General features: G+C 33.4%; 2 protein-coding genes across 4 annotated transcripts in view; both read left to right on the plus strand.

Annotated features, from left to right (window-relative positions):
* SPAG16 (sperm associated antigen 16) overlaps positions 1–27,398 on the plus strand; it is a 995,967-nt gene that overhangs the window by 91,853 nt on the left and 876,716 nt on the right. The window lies entirely within an intron of this gene.
* Positions 26,299–26,976, plus strand: LOC123599420 (securin-like). The gene is given in 2 exon segments (XM_045481134.1): positions 26,299–26,365; positions 26,368–26,976. Coding segments are annotated over 2 exon segments (603 nt in total). The 5' UTR covers positions 26,299–26,313; the 3' UTR covers positions 26,919–26,976.

Consider the following 27,398-nt stretch of genomic DNA (forward strand, 5'->3'; position numbering starts at 1 on the left):
TTATATTATATATTTCTATAGCATTATAAAATCCCTTCTATAAAGTTAATATGAGATTATATTTTGAAACTAATTCTTATGGTTTAAACTATTTTTCTTGAAATAAGGAAAAAATTGAGTCAATACTGGGAAAACAGTTTTCTCCTGTTTTTAAGGTAATCGGTGGGTTACTAAAATAGTCCATGGGATAGTTTTTGTAAAGATAACTATACATTATAACATAATTTCCTTCTATCTGTGAAATATATTTTACTCTAAAGGAAGTAAGAGGCATTTTGCAGTTAATTGGATAGTTTGCAAACACATAAGTCACATTTAAGATAAAAAAAATTACTGGTTTATTGAAACTTTGGTCATTATACATATGAAACTTTCAGTGTGCCAACATATTTATTAAAGAGAAGCAGAATGGAACAATTCCATATAGATTTGAAAATTTTGAAAGGTAATATTTATGTGTAGAATTTATTTTTCATTGTGAAGGGGAAAACGAATTATATGGCATCCAATAAAGTTCAAATCTGTTGTTTTAATGACTTCCTGAAGAGTTAAATTTAAAGGTTGCAATTAAAGTTTTTATATATTACAATTCCTATGTATTAAAAACCTATCACTTATCTTGTGTCCTGACCTATGTACTCAGTGATTATGCAGGAAAAATGAAATACAAAATAAAACAAAAACAATACCATTGAAAGTATTTCAAGAAAATGGGAGAAAATTAAGAAAGTAAGAAACTACTAACTTGTTCCTGTCTCTCACATTGTCTCAAAAATAAATAAACATTAACAAAATTAAAAAAAAAGAGTCTCTTTGTTTTGTTTCCCTCTTTCTTTTTTTCCCCTTTCCCTTATGTTCATCTGACTTGTTTCTTAAATTCCACTTATGAGTGAAATCATATAGTAATTGTCTTTCTCTGATGTATTTTGTTTAGCTAATTGTTTGATTTTATAAGTTTATTAACCAATAATATATGCTATCTAAGAATGGCTTTCCATAACTTAGCTTATACTACCAATATAGCTATTAAACTACTTTCTCATAAGCTATGGATGAGTTTTCATATTTTCCTAATTATCTTAACTTCTTTTACATCTTCAGAAATATATATATATATATATATATATATATATATATATATATATATAATTTTGTTAAGGGAGCAAAAAATTTTTTAGCCTCAGTTTAGTACTTTTATAACTATACTTGCATAAGTTAACTATTGTAATCCTTTTACCTTCAGTATGGCATCTGTTAACACACTGTAGAATGTACTTTGGCAGAGTATGAATTATTTTAAAGCCTAACCTGTGTCTCTAATTCAGGTCTCCCCCTTATTACTTGTACAAACCTGGGCAAATTACTTAACTTCTATGCTTCCATCTCCATAAACTGGAAAGAATAATGTGTGCGTCAAAGGGTTTTTGTGATGATTCAATTAAATAATATGTGTAATATATCTAGCACTGTACCTTTTGCAGAATTGATATTTATAAAAATATAGTGTTTCATTGGAAAAGGTTATTTACTAGGAGATAAATAATTATTAATACTATTTTATTCTCTTATGTTAGATATGATAATGGTAACACTGAATAGAAGTCTGTTAAAGACTTCCAGATTCATTCCTTTTAAGCATTTTTTGTTATTTCATCATATAAAAACTTGAATAATTTTGCAATGACTTTCTATGATTATCAGTATGGTTTCCCCAATTCAGATTATATACAAACAGAGGTATGGAAATTAGAGCACAATGATGGCTAATTCTGATGTTCTGTTGTTTGCATATTCCCTGTTACATATTTGAAAGTGCTGGTATAACCATAAAAATTTTACACAACTTCAACTTCTTTCTGGTCTATTCTGTATTTTGATTCACTTAATCAAAAAATGATCTTTTTTTTTTTTAATTTTTTTTTCAACGTTTATTCATTTTTGGGACAGAGAGAGACAGAGCATGAACGGGGGAGGGGCAGAGAGAGAGGGAGACACAGAATCGGAAACAGGCTCCAGGCTCTGAGCCATCAGCCCAGATCCCGATGCGGGGCTCGAACTCATAGACTGCGAGATCGTGACCTGGCTGAAGTCGGACGCCTAACCGACTGCGCCACCCAGGCGCCCCTGAAAAATGATCTTAATTCATATATTTGTCATGACATCTGCCAATGATTATAGTTTAAATATAATGATAAAATGTGAAAAGGTGAGAAAGGGTTTCTTTAGCTCTGATATGACAGTGTGTATTATCTTGTGTTATGCCACGCTGGGCATGCTAATGGTGCACTTCAAGAGCAGTTGGATGTACTTACATAGGGAGACTTTGAATTTATTGGAGCAAGTTTAGTTGCATTTTGTATAGTATTCTTGAATATTGTTACACAGTAGCCATTATTTTTTTGCCTAAAGCATCATTATGACTCTAGCATTAATCAAAGATCTGGTTGACGTTTTGCCAGTAATTGTGAATCTTACATTAGGATATTAAATCAGTTTATTTACCAGACATAAGTTGCTAAAAAAGAAAATTAGTTTTGCATTTTCTTTAGAGTTTGAAAATTGGGAGGTATTAACCACGTGCAAATGGGAATTTTAATGCCTATAATTTGATAATAATGTTGAATGTCTTCAACAGTTGAAATAATTCATTAAAAATCCCTGAGGAAATATATTAATCAAAATATTTATTCATAATATTGTGCTATGTTAAATACATAAGGATTAAGACAACTTGTTTATAATTCTGTTCTGAGTAGAAAATCAAATAAATGGAAATACGTACATTATTACACTAAATATATGCTGTTTATATAAAAAAGTAAATATGAATCAGAATAAAAACAATTAAAAAATACTAATTATTCTCGGGTTTTAAACTATACTGTTTATTTTGAATTATGCATAAGCATGGATCATTTAGAAAATACAAAAATGAGATTGCAATGAAAAAATGCTCAGGATTTTACAACATTTTGAAAACTTTAGTCAATATCTACATTATCTGTATTTAAAAGAAACATTTTATTAAAAATTGTGAATTTCCATTCATATATGTTGATTAAACATACCACAATTTAAAAAATAAGTCTTGTCAAGTAATATTTACTATATTTAAATATTTTATGTGTATATTTGAATATAATATGTAAATATATACTTCAAATATATAAATAACATAAATGCAAATTACACACTATGTACTAGTCTTCTGCACCTGGACTTTTCTTTTGGAGTTTGTTGTCATATGTGACTAATAGTTCATTTCACAATATTTACTTTTATGTCCTATTATTAACTCATATTCAATTTTTTCCAAAGTCTTGGTCTAATAATCAATGTTTCCACAAATATTCTTATATATTTCCAAGTGCTCATGTGAAAGATTTTCTGTAAGATACTAATATAGGAGTGGGATTTTTGTCATTGGGCATGAGGATATTATTAGATAGTGTTATATTCTTTTTCAAATTAGTTTGAATATGTTTACAAACCCAAACACAGAGTTTCTATTACTCTTTTCTTTCCAGCACTTGATATTGCCAATGTTCTTAAATTTTCCCCAATCTAATAGTAAAATATGTTACCTATTGGGTCTTAATTATTCTAATTAATAATTAAATTGAATATCTTCTCTTTTGTTTATGAGCGATCCATACACTAGCTTCTGTGAAATGTCAGTTCATAAATTATGTCTGCTCTTCAATTAGGTTGTTTATCTTAAGTATATTTGCAATATGTCTTAGATAATAATTCCTTATCAGTCATCTCAATGAAGATATCTTGTCCCAGATGATGGCTTACATTTATTTCTTTATAGGGTCTTTTAGTGAATAGTTCTTCAGTTTTGTCATGCTTTATTCCTTAAATATGTACAATTTTTATTTTAAAAAGATGCCAAAAAGTTTTTTTTATTTTAATGTAGTCAAATTTATTAATACTTTCTTTTATGGAAAACTTATTGACAGTTGCTGATCCTTTCTTGTTCCAAGGTCAGAATGCTTTGCTTATATATTTTTGTATATTATTTATTTTTCCCTTTACCAAGTATTTTATAGCATAATTTCTAGACTGTGGGGGATAAGTTTAGGAATCGCCCGGGGCTTATACCAATGGGTTGACAAGGCATAAAGAAATACAAAGTCATAAAATGCTCACACCCGAGTTTGGGTAAACCACATTGGCACACCAAGAATAGGGGGGGTGTAAAGCCACCCTGAGAATAGGGAGGAACAAAGGTGCCAGGAGTAGGGAGGTGCAAAGGCACCCCAAAATAGGGAGGGGTGCAGAGCCCCCCAAAATAGAGGCAAAGGCTTGGAATAGAAATGGCACAAAGGTGCCCAATACATAGGAATAACAAGATGAGATATTCAGGGTGAAAGCACCCAAATTTAATACTATAGCAGAAAGCTGCTTTCATAGGAGATTAGGGCCAGGTTAAGTAAATTGGTGAATTGGACTATGGACCTCTGTGATGCAGACCATGCAGCCTGAAGTGGAGAAGATTAACAAAAGTAAAGGTGCCTTGTCAACCCTGAGGTTATTTCCCCTGTCTCATTCTCTAGGGTAGCTAAGGTAAACGGAGGTGCTGCCTCCTGTCTGCTGTAAACAACCTTCCTTGGGACTGCCGGCGCCCGAATTTTGTTTTGTATTATCCCAAACTCCTAACCCCAAATATCTTCAAGACTCCCTTTCCCTCACGTCCACAAATTAATGTTCAAAGATTCATTATCCCTTTGTGCACGTCCATCGCCATGTTTGTAAGCCTTCTGATCCTAATAAAAACGGGGCAAGGACCCTTATTCTGGGCTCTTGTCTTTTCCTGGATATTAGCCAGCTCTGGCTTTAATCCTGCATCCGCTCTTTTGCTGGCCAAAAGAGAACTTTAGCTTAGAGTCTACGACATTAGACATAGACACTCTCTTACATTAATGCGATATAATTATTTAAATCAAGAAATCAAAATTTATGCCATTCTACTATTTAATCTACAGAATATGTTTAAATTTTACTGTGTTCCACTAATATCTCTGTAATTTTTTAGGCTAACCTTTCTATTTTGAGATAGTTATAGATTTGTGTACACTTGTTAGAAATAATAAAGAGATCTTGTTCACTCTTTATCTGCTTTCTCCCAATGGTAACGTCTTGAAAAAACAAAGTACAATATCACAATCTGGATATTCACATTGATACAAACAAAGTGTGGAAAATTTCATCACCACAAAGTTTCTTGGTGTTGCCCTTTTATAATCATTCCTATTTCCCTCCATCCTACCCCCTCCCAGTTCTCAACCCTTGACAACCAACAATTTGTTCTCCATTACTATAATTTTGTCACTTCAAGGTTGTTATTTGAATGTATTATGACATTTAACATTTGGGGGTTGATTTTTACACTTAGCATAATTCCCCTGAGATTCATCCAAGCTGTTGCATGGATCAGTTGTTTTCCCTTTCTTTTATTGCTGAGTAGTTGCTAATTCTTTCAAAAATATTTGGCAGAATTCTCTAGTGAAACACTGTGGGCCTGGGGATTTCTTTTTTGGGAGATTTTTAATTATAAATTCAATTTCTTTAATTGTTTACGGCTATTCCGTTTATTTAATTGTTGGTCCTTTATAAACTGTTAAATTTATGACTATGCATAAAGTTGTTTATAGTATTCCCTTATTCTGTTTTTAATGACTGCAGGATCTGTAGTGATATTCTTTGTTCCATTCTTGATATTTGTTATTTGTGTCTTCTCCCTTTTTATTTTTGTCAGTTTGGTCGATAGAGCTTTATCAGTTTTACTGCCATTTTTTACAAAAAGGAACTAGCTTTTTATTTCATGATTTTCTGAAGTATCTTCCTATATCAATTTCATTGATTTCTGCTATCATATTCAGCATTTCCTTTATTCTTTTTCTAGTTTTGAGTTTCTTAAGGCTCTTCCTTTTCTACTTTCTTGAGGTAGAAACTTAGATTATTGAGTCAAGACATTTATTTTTCTGTAATGTAAGCATATGGTGCTATAAATTTCCCTCTCAGCCTGCCTTAGCTGCATCGGGCATTTTGATATGTTTTATTTTCATATTCATTCAATTCTATATATTTTTCTTTTTATTTCTTTTGAGACTTCCTTTGTGACCCATGGATTATTTATAAGCGTGCTCTGTAGTTTCTATGTGTTTAAGAGATTTTCCTTTTATCTTTTTGCTATTGATTTCTAGTTTGATTTGATTATGATCAGAGAACACATTACCTTTTATCGATAGGTTAGGGTTAGATCTGTGGCATCTTGTTTCTTTGTGTAGGAGATAGTAAATATTCTGCTGCTGCACTATTTCTCCAATCCTGGCATCTCTAAGCAGTTTATATTCTTATTTCCACTCTTCAGAGTGCTACTTTGGTTGTGTCTTGCATTATTTTAGGGTTTATAGTTGTACTTAGCAAGGGAAAACAAGAAAAGAGATGAATCTACATGTCTAATCTGGACTGGACATCTCTTCATACAATTTTGCTTCCCAATTTAATATATTTAGTTACCTTGAAAGCAGATTTTTAAAAATGTGGAATGTAATAGGAATCTAATTTTTCTTGGTTTTATTAAGATATTTGTTTGTTCTAGCACAATTTATTATTTTTTTCCCCCACAATGGGTTGTGGTATCAGCTCTGCCATTTAACTAGTTTCTGTGGATTTCTAGATAATATGTGACTTTGCTTTATATTATGTTTCATTGGTGAGTTTGTTTATCCTGTGGCAGCACCATACTTTAATTATTATAATTAAAAAAATTTATTTATTCTGAGAGACAGAGTATGCATGGGTGAGGGGCAGAGAGAGAGCAAGAGAGAGAAAATCCCAAGCTGGTTCTGTGCTGTCAGCACAGAGCCTGTCACAGGGCTCAGTCTCACAAACCATGAGATCATGCCCTGAGCCAAAATCAAGAGTTGGATACTTAACCGACTGAGTCACCTAGGTGCCCCATTAATTATTATAGTTTTTAATAAGTTTGGTTCTGTCTTATGGAAGTTTTCTGAATCTTATTTATATTATTTAGAAGAGTTTTACTTATTCTATAATTCTCTATACATTTTAAAATAATCTTCCTAAATTTCTAAAATAAAATTTCTAGGAACTTTTATTGAAATAGCTTAGGTTTTATAGATCATTGTAGTGATAATTGCCAATTTTACCATACTGAGTGTTTTGAAGCCTGAATGAATGTGGTTTATCTGCCCAAATATTTATATTTTCTTTAATGTCTTTCAATAACATTTTTAGACTTTCTTCATTCAGATCATGTACATGTTTTTGTTAAATGTAATTCTAAATGCCTTATGATTTTATGCTATTATAAATATTTTCAAGTAGTTAAAATAAATAACCTATCCCTTTGTCGACTTTGAGGCCTCCTTCAACAGAAATCAAGAAGGAGCCTGTGAGCTCAGTGCAGGATCAACACTCTGTCAGACTCCATACCTCTTCCATCAGCGGGAGTGGAGAGAGAACACTCAAACTTGGAGTAAGACCACACCTCTGCTGGACACCATTGGCAGGAGACAACAGAGTACCCAAGCACATAGAATAAGACCACTCATATACAGGACATGGTTTTGTCAGCAGGAGCCAAATGAGAGATTCTGAGCGACACATGTTTCTGTCCTGCTCCTCTTCTCTAATCCTCTCCTTCTGTAACGGTGTGCTTTTTAGTCTTTATGAGGAGCTCAGGACTCCCAGGTCATTTACTCCAGAATACTAATTCTCCCTAAAGTTCCTTATATCACTTTCTCTGATCCAATCTCTCCTTACTTTTCCTGACTCTGAAACTTTTTCTCTGTACTGTTTGCAACTCAAGATAACTGGTCAGCAAAATCCTCTGTATTTTTAACTTCTACTTTTCCACACTTTGTTTGTGAATGTTACCTTCCCCTTCTATGCTAATGGGAATTTAGCTTTTCCCTAGTTATAATTTTCCTGCAGACAGTGGTTACTAGTAAATATAACAATCAGCTCTTTGGAAGAAGAAACACCTTGATTTGTAGTGTTTTCCAGTTTCTGTGCTATAAATACATCAAAGCCATTCATCTACCATCATAATTTACAAAATGTGTAGTTGGGAAGTTATGTCCACAGTCAACAATCACGAGCTAATATGAGCCAGCTCCAGCTCACCCTGGCCTGCGGCACTTCTAAAGGGGAACTTTTCTCTATTCTCCGCTCAACTATAACATTGGACCTGGAGGTAAGATAAGTGTCCCCTATGCTTCTCATTTCTGCTTTCAGTCCCTTTCCTCTCCTTCCTTCATGAAAATACTCTGTCTTAACTCTCGTATCATCAGATTATCCTACTCACTATAACTTTTTAATAAGGCACTTCTTCTCAGGTATTTTTTTTTTTTGTAAATTAAATCCCTGTGACATTGTTACTTTCTTAAGAATGATACCTGCTAGAATTCTTCATGACTCTGGACTTTCAGTTCCTTGATAGCCTCTCCTTTGGGGATCCTATTCTGTTCTCAGTCACTCACTTTATGGTTATTTCCTAGGCCTTGATATTGGCAAGAGCTGCCATAATTTTTAATTTCTTTTGCTGTTTGAACCTCATCTTCCCAATCCCTGCATGTTGAGGTGTTCCAGACTTCAGTTCTGGGCCTCTTCCATTTGTTGCCATGACTCTCTAGGTGATCCATGTAGTCTCATGGTTTTAAATTACCTATGTGTTAACAACTCCTTAATTCACGTCTTACACTGAGATCTCTTTCTGAACTCTTGTTTTATATATCCAACTGCATACTTGACACATGCAATTAGATATTAATTCCCCTCTCAAGCTCTATCTTTTGGAGTTTTCTCCATCATAATTACTGGGAACTCCATTCTTCTAGTTACTTAGGAGGAAAGTTCCATCTTTCCTTTCCACTAACACTGTTGCACTCTGTTATTTTGTTTTTGTTTTTGTTTTCGTCACCTCTAGTTTGAACTATTACAATAGTGTCCTAACTGGTCACTCTGCTTTGTCTTTGTTTTCTTTCAGTCTTCTTTGAACACAGAAGCCAAAGTGATTCTCTTAAATCACAAGTCTTTCTGGGGCACCTGGGTGGCTCAGTCGGTTGGGTATTCAACTTTGGCTCAGGTCATGATCTCAATTAGTGAGTTCGAGTCCCACATCAGGCTCTGTGCTGACAGCTCAGAACCTGGAGCCTGCTTCGGATTCTGTGTCTCCCTCTCTCTCTGCCCCTCCCCAGCTCGCACTCTGTCTCTGTTTCTCTCAAAATTAATAAATATAAAATGTTTTTAAAATAATGAAACAACAACAGAAGATAAGTCTTTCCATAACATTTATCTGCTTAAAATTTTTTAGTGAATTTCTATTTTTTTAAGTTATTTATTTTTGAAAGAGAGAGAGAGAATATGAATGAGGGGCAGAGAAAGAGGAAGAGAGAATCTTAAGCAGGCTCTGCACTGCCAGCACAGAGTCGGATGTGGGGCTCCAACTCACAAACCATGAGATCATGACCTGAGCTGAAACCAAGAGCCAGATACATAACCGACTGTGCCACCCAAGTGCCCCTAGTGGCTTCCTATTTTAAGTGAAGTTGTTATGGCACTTGATGCTTCACTTGATGTGGCCTTGTTTTATCTCTCTGACCTCATTTCCTGCTACTTTCCTATTTTTTAATTGTGGTCATACTGTCCACCTACCTATTTAGAGAACACTCTAGGTATGCCCCTGTTTCTAAGCTTTTTACTTGAGGTTTCTTCTGCCCACAGTCTTCCTTCAGAAATCCAAGTGGCTCTTCCTCTTACTTCCTTTAGAGCTTTAATTAGATATATCCTTGTAAAGAGACTGTATATACCCACTCAATCTAAATGTTACCAATCTGAATTTTAATGCTGCACTTCCTCATTCCATTATCCTTTCTTGGTCTCTTTCTGCTTCCCCCTTCCCTGTACATGTCTTACATATCTTTCTCTTACATATCTGTATTTTACTTATTATATTAACTTGTTAATTGTACCTCTTCCCCACTAGAATGTAAGCTCCATGCAAGCAGGGGTATTTATCTGTTTTATTTACTGATATATTCCCAGTATAAAATCATGATTGGCAATAATATCTATAAACATTTGTATTTGATTTCATTATCATGAATATTTCATTCACAAATACCATAAATATTTCACTTGTAAAAATGAAAAAACAGTGTTAGTTGCTGTTAGGCATGCTATAGACCTAAAATTGATTACTCTAAGTTGAACTTAAATATAGTGACCTTTCTAAACTCTCCCTTTCAAGTTTCTCTTTAAAAACAAAAAATTATTGCTTATAATGATATCATCTATGAGTAATGATAGTTGTGATTTTCCTTTTCCAAGCCTGGAAAATTTTATTTACATTTATTATCTGTGTGCATTTTCTAGGACCTCTAGAAAGTTGTTGAGTAAAGGTGGTTGGAGTGGGCATTCTTATTCTACTCTGGATTTTAAAGGGAACAAATCTGATATTTTAACATGAGCAATGATAGTTATTTTAAGTCTTTGGTAGATATTCTTTGTCAGTATAAAAAAGTTACCTTTATTTTCATGTTTGCTAAGCTTGTTTATTTGTGCTTTAACATGCGTTAGTGTTGATTTTGGTAAAAATAAATGAATTGTGAATTTTTTTTATCGTGTTCGAGTGTTTAATTTTATCATGAATGAATATTGAATTTTCTGATTTTGAAATTATTTTCTCCCTTAATACTTTAATGTGATAAGTGACATTATAGATTTTCTAATGTAAACATTCTCTTTCATCCTTGGAATAAAACTAAATTTATTCATTATCTGTTATCTGATTTATATATCACTGGATTTAATTCACTGTTTTTAAAAGATGCTTCTATTTTATGAATAAAACTGGCCTTCAATTTCTCTTTTTACTCAATGTTTTTTATAATAATTTTAGTATAATTAAATCATTTGGGGAATATTTTCAATTAATTAAAGAATTAATCACTATTATTTTTAATTTAAATTCCAGTTTGTGTAATATTAGTTTCAGGTGTAGAATTTAGTGATTCATCACTTCTATACAACACCCAGTACTCATCACAAATGCATTCCTTAATCCCCATCACTCATTTCACCCATCTCCCCACCCACCTCCCCTCTGGTAACCATCATTTTGTTCTCTATTAGTTAAGAGTCTGTTTCTTGTTTTTTTCTCTCTGTCTCTTTTTCCCCTATGATCATTTGATTTGTTCTTAAATTTCACATATGACTGAAATCATACAGTATTTGTCTTTCTCTGACTTACTTTGCTTAGGATAATACTCTTTAGCTCCATCTATGTCATTGCAAATGGCAAGATCATCATCTTGCAAGATGAGTAATATTCCATTATATATATATATATATATATATATATATATATCACATCTTCTTATCCATTCATCAGTCAATGGACATTTGGACTCTCTATAATTTGACTGTTGTTGATAACGCTGCTATATACATTGGGGTGTGTGTATCCCTTTGAACTTGTATATTTTGTATTCTTTGGGTAAATATCTAGTAATACAATTGTGAGATTCATTTCTGGGTTTTATATTCTGTTCCATTGATCCATGTGTCTATTTTTGTGCCAGTACCATACTGTCTTGATCACTATAGCTTTGTAATATAACTTGAAGTCCAGAATTGTGATGCCTCCAGCTTTGCTTTTCTTTTTCATGGTTGTTTTGGCTATTATAGGCCTTTTGTGGTTCTATGAAATTTTAGGATTATCTGTTATACTTCTGTGAAAAATGCTGTTGGTATTTTGATAAGAATTCTATTAAATGTGTAGATTGCTTTGTGTAATACAAATACTTTAACGATATTTGTTCTTCCAAACCGCAAGGATGGAATATCTTTCCATTTGTTTAGTCATCTTCAGTTTCTTTCATCAGGGTTTTATAGTTTTCAGAGTACAGATCTTTTACCTCTTTGGTTAGGTTTATTCCTAGGTATCTTATATTTTTTGGTGCAATTGTAAATGAGATTGATTCCTTGATTTCTCTTTCTGATTCTTCATTAATGGTGTATAGAAATGCAACAGATTTCTGTATGTTGGTTTTGTATTCTGAGACTTTACTGAATTTGTTTATCAGTCCTAGCAGTTTTTGCTGGAGTCTTTCAGGTTTTCTATATAGAGTATCATGTCATCTGCAAATAGTGAAAGTTTTCCTTCTTCCTTGCTCTTTTGGATGTCTATTTTATTTCTTTTTGTTGTCTGATTTTTGTGGCTGGGACTTACAGAGCTATGTTAAATAACTGTCACAGTGGACATCCCTGTCTTGTTCCTGACCATAGAGGAAAATCTCTTAGTTTTTCCCCACTAAAGAAGACATTAGCTGTGAGTTTTTCATATATGATATTTTTTATGTTGAAGCATGTACCTTCTAAACCTACTCTGTGAGGGTTTCTATCATGAATGGATGTGGTACTTGGTCAAATGCTTTTTCTGTGTATATTGAAAGGATCATATGGCTCTTATCCTTTATTTATTAATGTGGTGTATCATGTTCATTAATTTGTGAATATTAAACCACCCCTATAGCTCAAGAATAAATCTCTCTTGGTCCTGGTGAATGAATCTTTTAATATGCTGTTGGATTTGGTTTGCTAGTATTTTATTGGGATTTTTTTGCATCTATGTTTATTGGGAATATTGGCTTGTTCCCTTTTTTTTAGTGGGGTGTTTATCTGGTTTTGGTATCGAGATAATGCTGGCCTCATATAATTAATTTGGAAGTTTTCCTTCCATTATTATTATTATTTTTGCAATAGTTTGAAAAGAATAGGTATTAACTCTTCTTTAAATGTTTAAATTTCTCTGTGAAGTCATCTGGCCCTGGACTTTCACTTCTTGGGAGAATTTTGATTACTGATTCAATTTCATTGCTGGTTATCTATCTGTTCAAGTTTTCTGTTCCTTCTTGTTTCAGTTTTGGTATGTTTTTATGTTTGTAGGGCTTTATCCATTTCTTTCAAGTTATCCAATTTGTTGGTAGTTTTTCATAATATTCTCAATAATTGTTTATATTTCTATGGTGTCAATTGATATTTCTCCTCTCTCTTTTATGATTTTATATGTTTTGGTCCCTTCTCTTTTATTTTTGATAAGTCTGGCTAAGGTTTATCAATTTTATTAATTTTTCAAAAGAACCAGCTCCTGGTTTCATTCATCTGTTTTATTTTATTTTATCTTTTTAGCTTCTGTATCATTTATTTCTGCTTTAATCTTTATTAGCTCCCTTCTTCTGCTGGCTTTAGGCTTTGTTTGTTGTTCTTTTTCTAGCTCTTTTAGGTATGAGGTTATGTTGATTATTTGAGATTATTCTTGTTTCTTAACGTAGGCCTGTATTGCTATAAATTTCCCTCTTAGGACTGCTTTTGCTGTATTTCAAAGGTTTTGGACCATTGTGTGTTCATTTTAATTTCTTTCCATGTATTTTTTTAATTAATTGATTGCCTGGCTGACCCATTCATTGTTTAGTAGCATGTTGTTTAACCTCCATATATTTGTGGTTTCTCCAAATTTTTTTTCATGTATGACTTCAAGTTTCATAGCATTATGGTCAGAAAGTTTGCATGGTATGATCTCAATCTCTTTGAGATAAAAATCTGTATTTTTATTTTATTTTATTTTTGCTTTAAATTTAAGATATTTATTTCATCTTTGTCTTCTTTGTTCATAATAGGTATAATATTATTTCATTTTCCATGGAATATATTATGATTCCTGTATTTGGGTAACATATCATTTGTCATATCTTAAATATCCCACTCATTATTGCAGTAAATATTGCTTTTCCTCCATTTTTAAAAATTCTTTCTATCTAGGGATACAATTAGATATAGGTTATACTGTCTCACTCTATCTTCTATATTTCTTAACTGCTTTTTTACACATTTTGTATTTGTGTCTTCCTGTGCTGCATTCTCAGAAATTTCTTCATTCTTCTAGTTCTCTATATATGTTGAATTTCTTTTAAATTCTATCCTTATGTTTTTATATGTAAACAGTTTGCCTTTTACTTATAAAAGCTACATTGGTTTTTTTAAGACTATTCTTGATAATTATTGCTAGTTCGTTATTGCTTGCACTTGTTTGTATTTCTTTTATTTCTTTAAATGTCCCTAAGATTCTGATTCTCTATAGTATGGTGGACCTCAAGCTTAGTCTCAGGATTGCAGTTCTGGTTTTGGTATTTGTCATCCTAGCAACCCATCTTAACATGTGTGTATTGTGTGTGTGTGTGTGTGTGTGTGTGTGTGTGTGTGTATTTTTTAACTTAGTTTTTAGTTTTTTAGTAGAAATATTCTTCAGAATACTTAGTTATATATTGCTGCAGTCAAAAGCCCAATATTTAATTTAGCAATTATGATTCCCATTTGATATCTTTTGAGAGAATACAAGTAAGTGGTTATCTATTTTTAATCTATGAAGGAAAATCATAACAAATTTAAGTGCTTTATTTGGAACTAAAATATTTTATATCCCATGGATAATATTAGCTTTTAATTAGAGTTATCCTAGAAAGGATAAGTGGAGAAAAAAAAAGATGAGTTTGGGAAGTACATTTACTTAGTATAAAGTCTTTAAGAGTTGAAGTAATATGAAAAAGGAACTTTAGATTTAGATAACAAGAAGAGGCACAATGTGAAATAAAATTATAGGTCATCAAAAGGGAGCTTGCCTTAAGTTCAACTTCTTTCAACTAATGGCAAAAGAATAGTGGATTAGGTTATTTTTTATGTAATGTAGTATTAGTATATATTGTATACTAGTATATATTAGTATATATATTAGTATATATATATTTGTATTTACATGCCAAAGTTGGCAGTTTAGAATCAAATAGATAAAATTATTTATCTTCCTGAGTATAAAAGCCATTTGATCTAGCATGTAAAATCCTCAAGACCAAGATTCTTCCTCTTCCTTGGTATCCCTGTTCCTACCTACTGCCATTTTCTCACATTTTCAGTAGTTTTCTATTTTCCAAAAATTATTTTTTTACTTCTTCTCATGAATCAGATAGTGGAAACTTTGTAGCAGAAGAATAGGTTTATAAACTGCATGCAGTTACTTTATTATTTTATCTACTCTCATTGGAAATTTAATTTTTGTGGTATGAGGAAATGAAGACCCTCCACTGCAATGAGAGACGAGGGCCTGTGGGATGGAAACTGGTTCCCATTAAGCTAAAGATAGTACTTTGTGAACATGTTGAGAACAGAGGAGTGTGTTAACCACAGAATATGAATGATTTGAGCATGCAGTGGAAAGGTTTGATCAAACATGTAAGAGCATGAAGATGAGATGAAGAGACAAGAGAGTAGAAAGCCAGAAGGGTCAAACATCTTGAATGGTCACCTGGATGTGCAGGACACCATGTGTAGTGAGTTTACTGGCCTGAAGTTGCCAGAAAACAGAAGCACCAGAAGCCCCTTACTCAGTGGGGGAGTAGGGTGGTGGGGTGGGGTGGAGTATGGGAAAGATTTTAAGTTCTCCAAGGAATCTAAATAAGTTACATTTCCAACATTCTAGTCTGTAGAAGAGGGGGAGACTTTGAATATAGCCTGATTCTGTCACACACACATGAATTGTCTGTGAGCCATACACTGCTATTTACACAGATTCTCAAAATGCATTAGGGGCAGATCTTTGTGTGATGAAACTCTGAGGTAGCTATTATTATCATTTGAGCAAATAGTTCACTCTTTATTTAGGTGGCAATATATGTGTTAAAAGTACACGATTGTTAATGCACAGTTAACATATGCATTGCTTATTTTGGTTTCGCAAAAATGGGACCATATTATGCCTAATTTGGTATATGTGCTGCCGAAGCGAGCACATATGCCTAATTTGGAAACACCTTTTTCACTTATTGTGTTTTCATATGAAAAAGTGTATCCTTGATTCTTATTTAAATCAATGATCTTTCCTTCCAATTTAGTGTTTTTTTTTCTTACCAACTTCAGATATTATTAATTACTTGACTTCTACTATGTTCTTTGAAAATTTAGATCACTTACTATTTTAACCTTCTTGTTCTTCTCTTGATATAGTTATATCACTCTATTTTTCCTTATAAATGGAATAAAATGCTTAATAACAGCTGACATACTTAAATCTTTGTATTCATGCAACTATAGTATTTCTTGTGTCTTTCCTTTGTAAGATCACACTATTACAGCTCCTCTCCATTCTTTTACCTCTCATTCTCCCTTACATTTCCTAACATCTGTTAGCAGCGATATTCTATTTTTTCAAGATTGATAACATTTACATTCTAATCTGTAACCAATTTTTACATCTTTTGTTCTCTGTCTCTAGGTTGTTTCTAAAAATTGAACAGTAGCGAACTCCCCTTCTATTGCTGTCATTATATATATATATATATATATATATATATATATATATATATATTTATGGAGCCAAGTAGTTCTGACAATAAATTTTTTTCCTTTCATTTCAGATCTTTGGGGATACTCAAAATAGAATGTCCACGTATATAGTGTCCTGTTTTCACACCCCAGTGAATACTCAAAATTAATCCAGATATTAGTTTTCTTCATATTTGTAGCATGCTTTTTTTTGGCATAGATTTTTCAACTTAAAGCTGTAATTACCTTTATAGTTTCCTGTAGAAAGAAGAAATGTATACTTATTTTCCATACTTCTAATTTTTATGTCTAGTACCTGGAGTATATTACGTTTTTCTTTTGAAGCCCACTGATTTTCTGTTCTAATAACAATTGATTGATTTATATTTGGATGCTGAATTTCCAGTGCAGATTTTCATTTTTTAAAAGTTTCTCTTTGCCTTTGTATTTCCTCTTATTCTGTTCCTTTATTGTGTCCTAAAGTGTTTGCAAACTCTCAGTCATATCATTATTTGTTTATGAAATCTACTCTTCACACTGTCTGGCTTTAGCATTTTCCTGGAGATCTTCTTCCTTCCAGTTCTGTCAGGAGTGGTTACTCTCTAGGTCTGCTGTTCAGATATCATCCTGGTATTTCCATTTGCTGCTTTCTTGGGTGGATATTTTGTTTCCTTTTTACTGGGGTTCATTTGCATTTTGTTAACGTACTTTCTTAACTTTGTAAGAAAATATGCAGTTTTTGCTAATCTAAATTTTGGCCAAAGATGAAATTCCAGACTGAAAAATTTTGGCAAAGAATTTTGAATGAATGGATCTGCTGTGTTCTACCATCCAATGATGCTAATAGTGAGTCTGAAACCAATCTAATCCTCTTGTCTTTTGTGACTTGTGGTTTTCAGAAATTTTACTATAAGTCTAGATGCTAGGGTTTTTGTTTTCCCTTTTTAAGTCAACTTATTTATCACTTAGGAGGGCAATTCGACTTTGTAGATTCATTTGTCTGACAAATACTTTTTATATTTTTATCTGTTCTCTTTTGTTGGAACTCTTAGTTGTTTTTTAGTCTTCCTGTGTATTAATCCTCTGTTTCACTGATATGTTCTTTTGTATTTCACATCTTAGTTTCTACTGAAAATTTTTATTTTGAGAATGAGGCATTTTATTTCAGGTAGTTCTTTCTTATTTTGGAATTTTTTCCATGACCTCTTATTCTTGCTTACTTGATCTTAATGAATGCAATGTATTCTTAATGAATGCAATAATTAGATTTTTTGGTAATATCTTTTGACCCTGGCACTACTCTTTTATCTGGAATCTTGCTATTATTTTTTAAATATGTTTTGCTTTCTGTAATGGTGCAGGATTCTCTTCTTAAGTGGCTTCTGTTTATTGATCGTATGTTTTCTTTTAAGAATGATTCAATATAAAACCTCAGCCGGATCTCTTGGTGGATTAGTTGGGTTTGTCCACTGGCAAACTTGATATAGGATGCATGGGTAAGCAGCTGATCATTTGCTCTAGGGCTTTTAAATGACAGAATTCAGGGGACTTTGCTTTGGGATACCAACATCTATATTAATTATACTAATTATTGATTGACTTAGTTCTTAGTTTTTCCAGCATTTTGATCATTTCTTTAGAAAAGAACATTTTTCCCCTCAAGATCTAATTACCTAGCTCCTGATCATTCTATGATGCAGTAATAGTATGGTAGGGGTAGGAATAGAGATGAGAAATGGGAGTAAAGGGGAGCTAATTGTTCTGTGTAGAGCAGTGAGCTCTGTATTTTTAGCCCCTTTTCTCACTGCTATTCTAAAGCTTGCTTGCTTTTTCCTAGTCCCAGTCTCTCTGTGGATATGTAGATCAAGGTAGTTCTCTTTGAACTGTACCCCCTCCGTGAGAATTCTAGGCTGAAGTTCCCTTTCTTTGCTTCCTGTCTCAGTAGTTTTCAATCAGTCTTTCTTGTTCTCAATTCTCCGTTTTGTTTTCTTTATCTTTGTGGAATTATACCTTTTATTTTTCTTTATATTAAATATTTTATCCATTGCCCTTCCCATTATACCACCATTTTTCTCCCTAATATGCTCTTACTTAGAAGATTATTTTAGTAGCATGAATTGAGGTCAAATAAAAATAAGGGCAAGAAGGAAGGTATTTATAAAAAAGGATCATATTCTGAATTTTATAATATTTGTATGGCGCTTGTGACCTGGCGGGTCTTCAAGAAACAATGAGGTCCGATAACATTTAAAAGGTGCACATTTTTTTAGAATGAATATTGTTTTTCCCTTTAAAATAATTGTGCATTAAAGCCACTCATGGCTATTTTTTTTAATATAATTTATTGTCCAATTGGCTAACATACAGTGTGTAAAGTGTGCTTTTGGTTTTGGGGGTAGATTCCCATAGTTCATTGCATACATACAACATCCAGTGCTCATCACAGCAAGTGCCCTCCTCAATGCCCATCACCCATTTTCCCCTCTTCTCACCTGCCAATTAACCCTCAGTTTGTTCTCTGTATTTAAAAGTCTCTTATGGTTTGCCTCCCTCCCTCTCTGTAACTATTTTTTCCCCTTTCCTTCACCCATGGTTTTCTGTTAAGTTTCTCAAGTTCCACATATGAGTGAAAATATCTATGTGGAACTTGAGAAACTTAACAGAATATCTGTCTTTCTCTGACTTATTTCACTCAGCACGATACCTTCCAGTTCCATCCACGTTGCTGCAAATGGCATGATTTCATTCTTTCTCATTGCCAAGTAGTATTCCATTGTATATAAAACTGCGTCTTCTCTATCCATTCATCAGTTGATGGACATTTAGGCTCTTTCCATGATTTGGCTATTGTTGAAAGCACTGCTATAATCATTGGGGTACTTGTGCCCTTTAGAATCAGCACTCCTGTATCCTTTGGATAAATTCCTAGTTCACTAGTAACCATTTACATTATGTATATGCTAATTGTTACTGCTTATTGTTATATGGACTACCTTGTGGTTTGGTACATTAGATTATAGGTTTTGAACTGAAAGTGTGATTTAAAACATGTTCAACGTCAAAATGATCATTTAATAATGTACGAGATCACTGTGAACAAGTCATATTAAGGACACATTTTATTTCAACTACTGCAGTAACTTGATCTCTAGGTGAGATTTTCACATTCAAAAGAATGGAGTAGGGCAACTACTAATATGTAGTTTTCTTCCTGCTCCTAAAGCATATTAACAAATGATATTGCATTTATAGTAATCCCTAAGGATATTATTGCCTTCTCAGTTGATACAGGATAAAGTTAAATTATACATACACTTTATCAAATATGAAACAATAGTAAAAGCAATATATATTAGTTAAAATTTTCATTTATACCATATCTTCGTTCCATTGTTGCCTAACACGTGACGTATTTCCCGCTGACATTTGTAATGCATGTCAAAATTGCAGTGATGTTTATTGCCTTCTTTTGGAACTTACTCTTCATGGAAAAATAAACCCTAGATAAATGATGCATTTGATGTGATGATGAAGGATAAGAGCAGTTATATGTATTGTTTGGAATAATCTATCACAAGACATTGTCAGATAATCCTTAGAGAGTGTGCTCATACTTCATATGCTGTATTTTTCTTCAGAGACAGATATTGCCCATTTTTGAGATGACAAAAAGAGAGCAGAAGAAAATGGTGTGCTATATGAAGCAAAACGAGTGCATTATCACTCACAAGATTGTTATTGTAAACTGGAAGACATATATACATATTTTTATTTTAAAAGACAAACGCCAAGAAGGGATTTTAGAATTTATGCAGCAATGAAGGAGTGAATATAGGAATATGAGTTGCCTTAATACTCTTGAAAGAATTAAATAAGTTTCCCAAGGTTATTTTGTGCAACCATATATTGTATTATTCTGTTACATAAGGCTCTTATAGTTCTTTTAATAACCTAATACCCTTTTAGAGCTTCTGGAAGCATTAAATATTTGCTATAGAATGTCTTCTGGGTTAACTTTGGTAACTTTTGGTTCATTTTTAAAAATTCTTTTTCAAAATTTAATCATGCTTTTCTAAAAGCACTTAGAAAAAAAAAAAAGGAAATAATAGCCCTAAGCATACATGTTCACATACACAGAGAACCACCTGGCTATTTATTTGGTACATGGATAGGAATACATGAAATGGTACCAGATATCACAGTGCCACTTTCTTCTATGACTGCCCCCATACACCCTGGTGTGCCATTTCTAATTACGGACCCAATATAGAAGATTCCTGTAGATTGTGTATTTTACTCCTTGACTGGCATGGAGTTAATGTTTTCTCTAGATCAAAGATTAGCCCTCTGTGTACCATCTTTCTAATCTTGGTGCAAACCTGAGGGCTAGCATTTGATCTCAGAGCCTTAGCCTCCAGAAGTGGAAATAACATCACCAATAGCAGCCTCAGTCTATAACAGCTCTAAGTACTTCTCCTCCCTGCCTCAGCTCTTATCTATCACAGTAAGGCTATCTTCTTACTAGTACTTCTTTTTTTTTTTTTTTTTTTCAACGTTTATTTATTTTTTGGGACAGAGAGAGACAGAGTATGAACGGGGGAGGGGCAGAGAGAGGGAGACACAGAATCGGAAACAGGCTCCAGGCTCTGAGCCATCAGCCCAGAGCCTGACGCGGGGCTCGAACTCACGGACCGCGAGCTCGTGACCTGGCTGAAGTCGGACGTTTAACCGACTGCGCCACCCAGGCGCCCCTTTTTAAATTTTTTTTTTCAACGTTTATTTATTTTTTGGGACAGAGAGAGACAGAGTATGAACGGGGGAGGGGCAGAGAGAGGGAGACACAGAATTGGAAACAGGCTCCAGGCTCTGAGCCATCAGCCCAGAGCCTGACGAACTAGTACTTCTTTCTCCAGGCTGTTGCTTCAAATATGACAGGTGTGTCTTTTAGTGACCTATTTCCTCACAAGACTCAGGCTGAAGAATCACAGTTTAGTTACCATTGGTTTAGCATCTATAGATCATTCTTCTCTCTGGGTTTGGTTGACCAGAACAAAATTGACTTTTATTTTGTGCTTCATTTTGAGCTAATACATTCTTGCTACCTAAAACTTGAATGTCTTAGCTCCTATTTCTCCAAGGATAGAAATGAGTATGCAGAAGGAAATTCCCATACATAGACCAAACCTAGCTTTACTCTTTTTATGTTCAACTCCCAATATTAGATGTACCCAATAAATACTAAAATATTTAGTATTTATTTACTATACTAAAATATTTCAATACAAGGCAAGGTTGCCGTAAAATTAATGACAGTACAGCAGTGTTTTGAAGATCAAAGACTCTGGAGAGAGTGATAGTACTTGTACTCAGATGCTAGATTGCTCACATAATAGCTGTGTGGCCTTGGTTCAATTAACTAGATCCTCTGTGACTTCATATCTTCATCTCTAAAAAGGGGCTAACAATTGTACCTACCACATATCGTGGTTGTGAAGCTTAAACTGTTTTATAACAGTTTCTGTCTCAGTTGTTAGCTGTTATCACTAAAATTACAATGCCAATACAGATACTTTAAATATGTTATTTAATTTTGGTTCTTTCAACAGTCCTGAAAGAGGAGATGTTATTTCCATTTTGTAGATAAGGATACTAAAGCCCAGGAAGTTTTATTAATTTTTTCCAGATCATCCAATTAGTACGGGGCAAAGCTAAGCTCAAATTCAAGACTGCCTCAAGAAAGCCTTTGCTTTCTCCTCATTACAGTTTTCCCACATTTGCCTTATTATAATGAAGGTCCTTAGTGAAAACTAGTATTATCAAAGATACCTTATGTTTACAGAGCATTTTACCTGTGTACATTTCCTGTATTCAGAATTGGCCTTAAAGGTTATTAAATTTTAAAATATGATGAAGGAGCTTGAAGAGCACTTCGCATGGAAAACTTTATTTCCCTATATACCTACTCTAGAGATAGTGAGAAAAGGAGATGGAGCAAGGGGTTATTTTAGAGGAAAGTAAGTCCACTCAGTACTATAGTGAATGCTTTGAGCCTTTCAGGGGCAACATGAGAAAAGAGATTGGAAAAAACAAAAAGTGGGAAGAAGTATGGGAAAGGAAGGGCTCAAAAACACTTAGGTGCTTCATAAGATACTTTAGGCCAAGTCATTATTATCAGCAGACACAAGAGAAGATGAAATGTCTTTTAAAAATGAAATAGTTTCTGTGAAAGAATATGTCATTTTACCCATTATAGACCCAACAATTTCAATCTACATTTAATCATACTCATTTTAAAACCTGACTTTATGACTTAATATGACAAGATGGACACAACTGTTCTTTGAATTAGCAGAGTCATATTGAAATACATTATTGAAAAAAACCTCAATTAATGAAATGAGCAGTCTTCTCTTTATAGCTAATTTACTGAAGGAGTTATCTTTTTTTAGATATTATAGCTTATTTTAAAGTATACCTCTCTATTTTTTGTTTAATAGCCAATCTTTAACTTTGAACATGTTGATTTCCTGATACCTAAATGACTCTAATGATATGAAAATACATGGCACATTTACATACCAGTATGAGCTGGCTGATATTCTGTTTACACAGGTGGAGACCCACTCTAGAGATACTATACTATTCAGTTTTTTAAAGACATCCTTACAGAAATTGACATTTGAGAACCTGGGATTTTAGAGGTCTTGTTCAGGGGCTTGTCTTCCTCCTTGGCTTTTTGCTTAGGAAGGAAACTTCTGGTAGGCTGGGAATCTGGCCTGCAAATTTTATTGATTTCCTTACTATGGGTTAGGGGAACGTTTATAGTTAGTTCAGAGAGTCTTTGAAAACAAGCAGAAATTGTGGCCTTTGGGGTCAGGAATTTGTCTAGTGTTTTTGTCAGAAATAAAGGAGACACTCAAGGCAGGAGGAGAATGTGTGGTTGATGTCTAACCTTGTTGCAGCAAAAGTTCTATATCTCTACTTTTACTGTAATACTAACATTCTATATACTATTATGTTAACATTCTATATGATTTCTTAGCTCATTAATTAATGAGTTTTAAAGATCTGTAATCTTGTTTTATATGCTGATATGTTATTTTACTGTGTAAAAAATGGTGGTATCCGTTTATCAATGAAAGGGAACAGGGTTCTCTGGAGAAATGATGCTAGGGTTGGAGCAGGAACATATATATAATGAGCCTGTAGTATACTGTATTGCCAGAAAGCAAAGGACAAAAACACGTGGGCATATCAAAGGGACACAGGAAATAGAAGTTAACTTGAAGGAGCTACCAGTAACCAAAGCTGTAACAGTTTGGACAAATAACATGGTATTGTTTTATAACTCCAAGAGTAATAAATATACACGAGTCAGTACTGTTATCAATAAACTTAAACAGGTGACTAAATAAGTGTATAAATAAAGGAGAAAGGACAACGCTTTATTGTAGAAGAATTCCAAAGTAATAGAAGTACATCCTTCCATGTCAGTCACTGCTGTTTCACATAATTGTCTTTAATAATTGCCTAGCATGACATTATTTGGGTGTAGCATAATTTATTTAGAGCATAAATCTTTGAGGGGCGCCTGGGTGGCTCAGTTGGTTAAATGTCTGACTTCAGCTGAGGTCATTATCTTGCAGTTCATGAGTTTGAGCCCTTTGTCGGGCTCTGTGCTGATAGTTCAGAGCCTGGAGCCTGCTTTGAATTCTGTGTCTCCATCTCTCTCTCTCTTTCTGCCCCTCCCCTGCTCATGATCTGTCTCTCTCTCAAAAAAAAAAAAAAAAAAAAAAAAAAACATTAAAAAAAAGAACATAAATCTTTAATATTTAAGCTTTCTTCTATATTTCCTTGACATTGTAAATAAGTGCCACTAAAACCCTTGCACATATATCTTTAGTCAATTATTGATTTCTTTGTCATGGCTTTGTGGTTGTAAGCAGCATAAACTTAGTCAACTTAGTGAAAGGATAACAATTTATTGGAAGGAAATGAGTAAGTCATATAAATAAAAGTTTGAAAGAAGAGAAGCCACAGTATTGTACTCTTGGGATGACTAAATTCTGTTCTTTCTCAGTTTTTATGTCAACTGGCTCAATGTTAAGTTTCTACAGAGAAGTATCTTGCCAGCTTAAATTGGGTCTGTCCTTGGAAGGTACCATGTCTTGGATGACTCCAACCAAGACTGCTTGCTAATACAGGAATAATTTCTTCAAGCACAATATGACTGCTGAGACCAGGACAAGGGGAAATGGAGTTGAATGGCAAATATGAAGACCTTTGCTACATTATCATAGTATAACTTTCTCTAACTGGAATTTCTCTGTCCAGCAGTATATTCATGTAAAATATATATACTCTGCAAAATTTACCTCAGAAAATATACTTCTCCTAAAAAGGAGGAAGTGCTCATTTTTCCAGGTCTCACCAATATGTGTTTATCAAATTTGCAGTAGGACAAAAGAAAAATGTTGGATTATTTGTGAATTAAACATTTTCTTATGTTTATTGGCCATTTATAATTAATATTTAATGAAATATTTGCACATCATTTATTTACTTTCTATTTAATTTATAAATTTTAGTTATTGAATAAGGATACTAACCTCCTGTCTTCTATGTATAATGTAAATAATTTTATTGACAGTTTTCTGCTATTATTTTCAATTGTATTATGATAGTGTTCACCAAAGAAGATTTTAATATTTTGTCAAATTCATCTGTCATTTTATTGGATTTTTTCTTGAAATTTTCATAAAAGTTCTTCTTCATTCAAATACTATAATAATCACCAAAATTTTCTGCAGATACTCTTATAATTTTATATTTTACATTTGCTTTTAAAAAATTTTTTAATGTTTATTTATTTTTGAAAGAGAGAGAGAGAGAGAGAGAGAGAGAGAGAGAGACAGCGAGCATGAGTGGGGGAGGGGCAGAGAGAGAGGGAGACACAGAATCCGAAGCAGGCTCCAGGCTTTGAGCTGTTATCACGGAGCCCAGTGCAGGGGTCGAACCCATGAATTGGGAGATCATGACCTGAGCCGAAGTCTGACTTACCTGATGGAACCACCCAAGCACCCCTATATTTTACATTTGTATCTTTAGTTTATCTGGAATTTATTTTGGCATATCTGGTATGAGGTTAAAATCCAGCTCTCTTCTTTCCTATGGCTCATTTTTCATTAGATTGTAGGTTTAGAAAATCTATAATTTATATAGAAAAAATGTTCACAAAAATTTGACTTATATATTAGCACTGCTGACTAGTTTCTATAGTGATGTTTTATCCATATTTTTACTCTCTTTCTAGAAGGCAGATATTATAACCTTCTCTTGTATTACCATTAACTCCATAAATTTTCTCCATAAACTGATCTTTAAAAGTTTAGAATTGGCATATATGTATATGCCACACCCATTAAAAGGCCATGCTTATTAAAATATTTTGCTTGATATTTTGTTCCTGGAATGAATGGCCAAAGTTTTTTTTTCCCCTTTTAATATGAATGAAGTTAAAGATTAAATTTCAAATAATTCATATTGGATTTGTTTCTTCAAAGCATTAAAAGCAAGGACAATGATGCTACTCTTCAGGGATAATTGCTATATTAAATTGTAAGAGTATATTCCAGGGTATCCCAACTCTAGTTGTCAAAACTGAATATCTTGTGTGATTTTTAATGATAGTTCATGAAAGATTGTTCTGGAAAATGGCTAACATTAAAATATCCAGTGCAAATCTAACTTTCTTTGCTGGATATAAAATTCATCTAAGAAATGGTGCATCTTATTTTCTAGATAGTGATCTTGAGGGAAATAGTGCTGAGCAGAAAATAAAAACTCTACTTGTAATGCTCTTTTTGGCTCTTACCTGGGCGAACCGAGTGGTCCTGATCCAGAATGGCTACCCTGATCTTTGTTGATAAGGAAAATGGAGAACCGGGCACCCGTGTGGCTCCCAGGACGGGCAGAAGCTGCGGTCTAAGCCTCCAGTCAAAACTTTAGGTGGGAGATCTCAGGTTTCAACACCACGCATAGGCAAAATGTTGGATGCTCAAGCAACCTTGCCTAAAGTTATCAGAAAGGCTTTGGGAACTGTCAACAGAGCCACCGAAAATTCAGTAAAGAACAATGGACCTCTCAAACAGAAGCAGCCAAACTTCTCTGCCAAAAAGGTAACTGAGAAGACTGTCAAAGCAAAAAGCACTGTTCCAGCCTCGGATGACACCTATCCTGAAATAGAAAAATTCTTTCCCTTCAATCCTTTAGATTTTGAGAGTTTTGACCTGCCTGAAGAGCACCAGATTGCACACCTCCCCTTGAATGGAGTGCCTCTCATGATCCTTGATGAGGAGAGGGAACTTGAAAAGCTGTTACACCTGGGCCCCCCTTCACCTCTGAAGATGCCCTCTAAACCATGGGAGTCTAATCTGTTGCAGTCTCCAAGTGTTCTGTCGACCCTGGATGTTGAATTGCCACCTGTTTGCTATGACTTAGATATTTAAATTTCTTAGCACTTAATAGTTTGTATGTTTTGTATTAATAAAGAAATTCTTTAATAGACTCTTCCTAAAAAAAATTTTTTTTAAGTGTTCTATTTAAGTCATGAATTACTAAATTCTACTCCCGAAACCAATGTTGCACTATATGTTAACTAAATCTAATTTAAATAAAAACTTGAAACAAACATAAAATAAAAGCCCCTGTCTCATTATGCAGTTAAATTAAGCAAATAATTAAAGCTGATATGGAAAAACTGCGGGGTAAAATGTACTTAGTGATAAATGATTATTTAATTTAGTTATTTGGTTATTTTTCATGCACATGGCACTCAATATAATTTGATTTAATATTTATTAAATCTAAAAAGACTGAGAATTCCCGACCCACCACCCCTGTAGTAATCCTCAGTTTGCTCTGTGGTTAAGAGTCTCTTATGATTTGCTTCCCTCTCTTTTTTTTCCCCTCCCCCTGTGTTAATCTGT

The sequence above is a fragment of the Leopardus geoffroyi genome, chromosome C1 (assembly GCF_018350155.1).
Source record: "Leopardus geoffroyi isolate Oge1 chromosome C1, O.geoffroyi_Oge1_pat1.0, whole genome shotgun sequence".
In the NCBI taxonomy this organism is placed as follows: domain Eukaryota; kingdom Metazoa; phylum Chordata; class Mammalia; order Carnivora; family Felidae; genus Leopardus; species Leopardus geoffroyi.